Here is a 9,110-nt window from a genome sequence, read left to right on the forward strand (position 1 = left end):
TTCCTGTTGCCCAATCTAGCACTGGTACCCAAACTGCTATTTTTAGCACTTCTATTTTTAGCAATTTCTTGTTGCCATTTTTCAACATTTACCTCCTAAAATCTCTCTCCCTTGTCCCATTCGAGTTTCAAACCTTAGTCTTGTAGAAATCCCTTGATTTTCTCTTCCTAACCAACATTCAATGCATATTAGTCTACTAGGCATACTATTTCACTTTAACTCATCTCATTAAACAAAATATATTCAAAACATGTAACAAGTTATGAGAAGAGTTGGCTTGACTAAGCTAGGAGGTGAATTATGGTGCATATAATTACCCAATGATGGGGCTCATCAGTTGATCAACTAGGCTTCTGTTGCTTCTTCAAATTCTCCTTCAAACAACGATGGCTTTATTTTCTTGAACTCGCCTTGTAATTCTGTCTTCTATATTTTTGTCTTTCATTGATCGGAAACGTTATCTGAGTGCCCCTCTTCCTCCTCCTTATGGCCTTCTTCTGATTCTTCATTATCTTCCCCATGATGGGCAGTTGAGGTCTTCTCCCTATTCTCTTTACTCGGGTCTAGTCCTCAATGATTCTGTCAGTCGGATAGGCCTTTAAGGATATTTTCCTACTCCTACCTTAGCAGTTCATTGTTTTTCCTCAAGTTCATAATCTCTAACATTAATTGTTGCATTGTTTCGAGTAGGGCAACGTTGGTCTACACCAATTATTATGCCAGTTGTATGCATATTTCTGGGTTGGCTTCCACATAAGGCACTTCCGATTGGTTTGATGATCTGGGGATCCTCTCCATTCTTATTCCTTAGCACTAACCTTTGTCTATGTGTTCATATTCACCCATACTCAATTTATTTTTCTTTTTGCATCAATTTTATACATCGTAACTTAATTGATTGTGTTAAACTAACCGAGAAGTCTTAGTGCTTGAGTGTGGGCTCTGATACCATTTAATCGTAATTAAAGATAGAAATAATTAATATTATTATTAATGTTCTAGACGTTATTACTAAGGTAGGCTGACAACTATAGTAAACGATCAGGTACAATCATCCATGCAAGAATTAAAGTCCCTCCCTAATGGCTCACTAGTGGTGACATCTCACCATGGCGATGGGGGGACTTCTGATGTCCTCCTACCAGTGTCACTGCTATACCATTAATGCAGAGGGGATCGGTTAGGCGAGACTTTCTCTACACCATTCGATGGTGTGAGATCAATGGCCTCACAAGTCGGAATTAATTAACAGTTTAATTTATTGGAACAGACATGGATTGGGGTCATTTGGCTGTGTTATGGTTCGACTCTTTCCCTCTGCCATAGGGAGTGTGACAGAGGTGAAAGAGTGACAACCTGGTTCATTGCTTGGCCACACTTATGTTCTCAACCCTATAGGTATATTCAAACCCTCCTAACTGATATCTTTGGAGTCTTTTGTTTAAGGATTCTCTGCTATTATCCTTTGTGCATCCTGTCATGAGGTTTGATGGATGATTGTTGAGGTTTTAATGATGCCCTTGTGCATAGGTGAAACAACTAAATAATGGACTCAGAGATTCTGGTGGAGTGGGTTGATTCCGCGTGGCAGCATGAGGTAGACTACAATTTTCATAGGGTTTGATGTTTAAGATTATTCTCCGCTTTTCATTAATGCTCACTGTGCATCTACATGTTTCATTCGCAGCTCAAGGGATGGTAATATTCAATCCAAGTAAATTTCTTCATTTTATTGCAATTGATAGCCAAGATGTTATTCGATTCTGGTCCTTATTCCAAGAATTCTCAAGTGTAGGTACGTGTATCGATCATTCGAAACTCTGTATCTGACATGGGGTTTTTGGTGAAAACAATGATCCTTTTGAATCTTATTGTCTTCGTTGTCTAGGTGGGTTTTTGATTCAGATCTTTCCTGGTATTTCGAGTTCTAGAAGAGGCCTTCAATTGGCAGAGGGTTTTCAAGAATTGTAATTAACTAATCCCCTAAGCCTTACGGCCAGAATGCTAGTATTGCTAGCAAATGTGATTAGTTATTTTGAACATGTTGTCCTTTGCATTATCAACATGATAGTTTTGGATTTATCTCTTTTGTCCCATGGAAGTTTCTACGAGAAGACTCACTGTATATTTCTTTGTATAAGGACTTATATATATTAAATGTTTATATCTAATCTGCGGTGATAGATCGGCTTTAGATATTTATTGAGATTTTCATTTATTTCTGTGTCGTTTTAGTTTCCCGAATTGAATTTCAATGTTTATTATGTAAATGGGTCGACTGTGATAATATATCTATGGATGTTAGTACTTTGTCTCTGAATATAATCATCTCAGTCCTACTCGATTATAGTTACAAATTAAAAACTTAGAAGGTTAGGTTACGGTTTTTAACATAGGCTTTTAACATAGCCTAGGTACTTGGCTCATGGTGAGTTCTCTCCAGAAACTCGACCAAGAGCCAATAAACCCTATCTCGTCAACTACTTGAAATCCAAATTCGTAGGATGGTTTGGTCCATTAATTTATATAGGTTTCTTCTATCATAAATAAGTAGGAAGGTACCAATGTTTTATATATATTGTGTATGTTTTCCAAAGGAATGTGTAAAATCTAGAGATACAGTTAAATAATGAAGGACAAGAAAATAATATTGATTCTCTGAACTAAACCCTTCGTTGCTAATGATTAGAATGTTTATGTAAGTAATCACTTCTATGTAAAGATATACAGTCATTATTTCTTGTATGCCCTGATTACATGTAGAAATATGATAGCAATGAAATGTATCTAGAGACAATATTTCCTGATCATATAATAACGTTAATAACATAATCTAGCATGTTAACTTACTCTTGGTTGTAAAAGTAAAGAATCTACTTTTCCTAGTAATGATTATTGATAGAGTCTAGGAAAAAAATAATCACAGCAAAGTTTTCCTCCTTCTAACCCCCTTCAGGGTTCTATCCTTTTTCTTTCTGAAGGAAGAAGATGAGAGAACTCTTTGTAACTGTTTTCAGAAGTTAATTCAAGTGATTTTCTAGTTCCGTTACAAACTCATCAAAATATTTTAATTAATACTTATTATGGCACCCTAATTTTTTTAAGTGTTAAGATTAAACAAAATAAAACTAATAGTGGTAAATAAAACTTGGTAAAAACAATTGTTGGTGTATCACTCAGTGTTAATTTTACCTAATATTTTTGCTTGCCCCGATCCTAAATATTACTTTTTACTAAATATTTCACCTCACCCTTATAATTTTATAGTTGAGTTTGTTTACTTTTAAATTTCAAATATAAAAAATGGACCAACTGAGGGGAAATATTTTGTAAAATGTAATCTTATAGAATTATCCACAAATAAAATATTAATTTAGAGGGGAGTCATTTAATCACACTAATCCATAAAACTATAAATTCATGCATTGTTGAAAAATAATAGTAACTTATTTTATTTTTAATACAATTATATCTGAATATTAAATATTTTTAATAAAATTAAAAAAAATATAAAATCTATAATTAAATAATTATACAACTTAGATTCATATTAACTTTGGCTCTACCAAGCTCCAAGAGGGATCAAATCTCTTTTCATTTTAAAAGAAGTTTCAGGATGAATTATTAATTATAATTAACAATAATTATCGATATAAATGTAATTATTAATTTAACATCTTTTATTTTGAGTTGAAAATAATTTTGGAAGAACTCATCTCACCCTTAAAATAAAATAATTGTTATTTATTTACTCATAACTAACTAGATAATATTAATATCTAGCTAATGTGATATAATAATATCTAACTAACCGAACCCTAAAAATTAAATTATTTATTATTTATTCATTATTATTAATTTATTTTAATTTCTATCTAACTAACATGACCTTTAGAAAAAAAAAAAAATAAACTAATTTTTTTAATAAAATAAAAATTAAAATGGTTAAATATTTAATTAAACTAAATTTTTAATGAAATAAAAATTAAAATGGTAATTATTAAGATTAACTAAAATGTGAAAGAAATAACAAGTTATAAAAGAAGATTTTCTTTTAATTTGGTTATAGTTACTATGAATAATCAAATTTAATTTTAATTAGTTTATTTTTTAGTAGAAAAGAAAAAAAAATGGTTCAATATTAAACTTAAATGAAATGAGAAGAAAATATTTAGTTATAAAAAAGAATAAATAATAGAAATGCTTTCATGTATTCATGTACTAAGAATAATTGAATTTAATATTAATTAAGGTATTTTTTAGTTAAGAAGGAAAGAAAAAAAAGAGGGAAGGGATCAAGGAACCAATCTCAAAGGGGCAAATTAAAAAATATAAAAATCTAAGGGAGGAGAAGGAGAAAAAGGGAGGAAGCTAAGAGGAAAGGGCCGGAATCCAACAACTATTGATTTGTCTTTCAATCTCTATGGATTCCCTAATTTTCTAATTCATTTTCTTTATTTTATTAATTTGTTTTTTATTTTATTTTGATTGGGTCAAAATGTTAAACATTACAACATCTATACCATACTGGAATCAAATGTTTAAATAGGAGTTAAGTTTACTTATGAACCTCAAATATAAAGACATTTTTTAATAAAAAGTGAAACGGGTGAGAGGAAATCTTGGATAAAATATAATATTAAATTACTATATTTTACGTAATATTTATTACCACTCCCACTTAGTAAAAATGGCGAGCCTAAATATTAAATATTGTTAAATATTTACCCTCACCCTTATAATTTTATAGTTGAGTTTGATTATTTTTAAATTTCAAATATAAAAAGTGGACCAAATGAGGGGAAATATTGAGTAAAATGTAATATTATAGCATTATATTTTACCCAATATTTCTTCCAACCTTGTAAAAAGTGGATGGTGGTAGGCAAATATTGTAGATAAAATGTAATAATGACATGTTACCTAATATTTTCCCCACAATCCACTACCACCCTAGCTCACTTTCACAGTTAAGTTTTTTCATTTCTAAACTTACATTACTACACAAATTATAAGAATATATTACATATGTTATTCTAAAGTGATCATCAAAGAAGCCATTAGAATGAACAAGCTTCTACACATACACATTTTGTATTCATCCATTCAATGCTAGAAACAAAACATACAAAAAAAAACCTAGGGTCATTGAAAATACCACCTTTACATGCCACATGGATTCAACACCATCGGTTTCTATAGCTAATTATTTATCTAAATATAACATCAAACTAAGATGGATCTAGGATACTTTAATTCCCCCCTTAAATAGGTTATATTCCACTTGAATACCATTGGTTCTTCATACCATGAAGCTTTTTCTATTTTATTATTATTTAAATTTTATAGGGTTATTTTTAGTTTATTTACACCAAATTAAAATGTTTACATTATATTAAGCCACACATCTCTACCATATTTTTATTTGTTTTTACCAAATCAAAATGTTTACCTTACATTAAATTACTTTATATTTCTCTAGCATATTGACTAGAGAACCCAACATAAGATGAATATATTATATTTTAAAATATTATATTCAAAATTTGGAATCCAAAAACTACCAACAATAAATTAATTGTTTTATTTTAATTTTGTTTTTATCTTTTTTAGTATAATTTGAATAAATAAAATAAAATAAAATTATAACACATTGCAACCTATCGACCATACTAAATCTCGAAATACAATTATAAAACTGCTTATCAAATTATAAAACTTTTATATTGTTTATTTATTTTTAATATTTTATTAAAACAAATTTATTTTTTCTTCATTAGAGTTATTTTTCAAAATTTCTAAAACGCATCTTTTTCCAACCTGAATTTAATTAAATGGGAAGCAAACTCATTTTTGAATCGTGAATTGAATTAAATAGGAACCAAATACAAAGATCCAAAGAGACTGGATAACAGCGAGGCTGGAAACCACAAAGATACAAAAAGACGCGATAAAATTAGCAGAGAGGGTGGAAAGCAAACTCATTTTTGAATCGTGAATTGAATTAAATAGGAACCAAATACAAAGATCCAAAGAGACTGGATAACAGCGAGGCTGGAAACCACAAAGATACAAAAAGACGCGATAAAATTAGCAGAGAGGGTGGAAACCTTTTCAACTGGAGACGATATTCAGATTTCCACTGTTGCAGCATGCATAGCTTCAGCAACAAAGTTTTCGGGTACTTCGAATTCAATAGACTCGTTAGTCAACGGGTTCAACAGATAACAAAACTGACGAGGACAGAGAAAATCGAATTCAATAGACTCCTTAGTCAACGGGTTCAACGGATGACAAAACTGAGTGGGTTTACTCACAAAAATATGGCCCCGCCACTCTGCAGTACTGGAAATTTCAGGAAATTGTGCAGGAAGAACGCCTTGAATAACCCAATCGTTTTCTTCAGCATTATATTTCATCAACTGATTTTCTGTGGATGTATACAAGTGCCCAGAAGCAACTATGCACGACAACTTGAACGATCGTTCGAATCTCCACATATTATCCACCCTTGTCCAGACGCCCGTCTTTGGATCAAAAAATTCTGCATTATTTCCATCGTCACCGCGGAATACAAAGAATTTTTCTCTCAGAAAAAATCCTTGACACCCGAATCGTTGTTGGGTCATTGGAGGAAGAATTTCCCATCTGTCTTCTTCCACATTATAAACCTCTGCTTTGGACAAAACAGTTTCGCCGTATTTCCCTCCCGCAACGTAGATGAGCCCCGTAGAGGAAGATACGGCGCAGGCGAAGCCATGCCTTCTGATGGGCATGTCGGTTCCTCGGTGCCATTTGGCAGAAGCGAAGTCAAAAATATAAACAGCCTTCTCAATAAAAATTCCGCCGAAGATAACTAGCTTCCCCTTAACGCAAACGCACTCATCGAACATTGGTACACTTCGAATAAAAATAGGGAAATCAGGATTCAGACGTAGGATATCCCAGGTGAGCGTGACAGGGTCTAACACTACTATGCCTCGCAAACCCCACTGGGTCATACATATCAACTGTTCGGTTGTTCCGGTGGTCATTCGGTCCTTGTAGAACTTGGGGTCGCTCACTATCTCATTCCATTTTCTGCACACCAGTTTGAGTGTAGAGTGCCATTTGTAAGGCACTCTAAGCAAACAGTTTCGAGCTATATCATCTGGGAGATTAGGGATGATCTCCACCTCTCGTGGGAGCGCTAGCTTCTTTGACCTACACAGTGCTGACCTCTTTGACCTACACAGCATGGTGCTAGATTTGTCCTGAAATAAAAGAAATTAAACATAAGGTTAAAAAACTGATATTAACATCATAGATAATTGAATTAATCTTTTACTAAAAATAGATTGTGAGAAATCAAATAGGGTACAAAACAAAAGTAGCTTATAAGGAATATATGGCTTGATCCACAGGTTTTGAATTACAACCTGTTATTGGTGTGGATGGAAATGTATAGTAAAAATGTAAATTCATCATAATAGAAACCCTAAGTAAAAACATAAATCCGTCATCATACAAATAGTTAAAACATTATTCTGAGTATAAATTAGTCAACACTAATAAAAAAACATGATTCTCCGCAAATACCCATATGAATATCAAAATTAGTTACAGAAAAGAAAAGATAGTGATTGTTCTCAACCAAAATCATGAACCCGTTACTTACAGAAAAGATAGTGATAGATCGATCCTAACACAGTGAGATCAATCAGAACTCGATCCTAACACAGTGAGATCAATTAGAACATTGATCCATACTATTAGTTACAGAAAAGATAGTGATTGTCCTCAACCAAAATCATGAACCTGTTACTTACAAAAAAGATAGTGATAGATCGATCCTAACACAGTGAGATCAATCAGAACATTGATCGATACTTGCCTAGTAGAAATCGTGAATCATATGTACAATAATGAGGGTTAATATATAGTCAAATTTGGGTGACAGATTTTGATCTACTTAAATATTTAACCGTTAAGGCGAGGCAGGTGAGCCACGTGTTAGATGGACAGAGGTCACGTGTTAGATGGGGAGAGGTATGTGTTGGATGGGTAAGGGTTTGACCCCGTCTACAAATTAATAGTCCGAAAGTTTGAACCTTATTAAAAGGTGTCTTGACCTCGTCTACAAATTACTCACACAAAAATTTGAACCTTGTTGTCTTGGTAAGTCATGACCTCGTCCACAAATTGTTTTGGGGAAATTGGTAAACAATTTAATTTTTTAAGGTCATTAAAAATTGTTAAATGATTTTAAATATATATATTTTTCTAATTTGGAATGAAAGCATGAAACATGGGGTAATTCTAGCATTTTAGGGATGGTAAATCATAAATTTTAATTATATAGCCTTTTTTCCAAGAGAATCATTTGTGGGATGTGGAAATGGTTTTTTTTTTCACATTTTAGGGATGGTAAACTAGGTAAATCATAAACCTTAATTACATAGCCTTTTTTCCAAGAGAATCATTTGCGGGATGTTGGAAATGGTTTTTTTTTTTTTTTTATGTTGGAAATGAAAACATGATAATTTGGACTATTTCCCCACATTTCGTGCATTGTAAACCGTCTACCTTGATTAAGAAACATTTTGTGGATGGTAAAATGGTAAACCATCTTTAATGGACTTAAAACCCACGCATCAAAATGCATCTCACATTGTCCACATTAAGAACAACCATAAAGGTTAACGAAGTTATATTATTATTATTATTATTATTATTATTATTATATGAAATAAATAATATTTTTAACAATGGAAAATCACCCCAATTTATCATGGAAATTATTAATTAGTAAATAACTTTTGTTGCAATACCATGGGCCAATACCATGACTTATCAATGCCACATACACACTATGACACTTGTTTATATGACATTATTTTTAATTAATTAATTTGAAATAAATTAAATTAAAAAAAACATAACTAACTTGAAGAGAAATCTAAAGCCTTGATCTGTGTATACTACTACTAATATTATAGCATATTCCATTGAGGATAAATCTCCAAGATCCACCTAAGAACAAGCAATTGCACCAAATGTTGCAAAGGAAATGTTGTAAGGCAATAGCAGGAATAACATTGGAAAGAGTAGGATTGATAGTTAAAGTGTTG

General features: G+C 31.9%; 1 protein-coding gene across 1 annotated transcript; it reads right to left on the bottom strand.

Moving 5' to 3' along the window:
- Window positions 1-6,131: 6,131 nt before the first annotated feature.
- On the bottom strand, window positions 6,132-7,034 carry LOC149187703 (F-box/kelch-repeat protein At2g44130-like). Its single transcript, XM_089409739.1, has one exon. It carries the CDS (start codon window positions 7,032-7,034, stop codon window positions 6,132-6,134), a length of 903 nt encoding a protein of 300 aa, XP_089265865.1.
- Window positions 7,035-9,110: the final 2,076 nt, after the last annotated feature.

The sequence above is a fragment of the Pinus tabuliformis genome, chromosome 3_1 (genome assembly GCF_031772625.1).
Source record: "Pinus tabuliformis cultivar Carrire ecotype Pingquan chromosome 3_1, CPIR1, whole genome shotgun sequence".
NCBI lineage: Eukaryota > Viridiplantae > Streptophyta > Pinopsida > Pinales > Pinaceae > Pinus > Pinus tabuliformis.

Coding starts and splice junctions, on each gene's coding strand:
- LOC149187703 (XM_089409739.1), bottom strand. CDS start 7,034: ATGACCACCGGAACAACCGAACAGTTGATATGTATGACCCAGTGGGGT.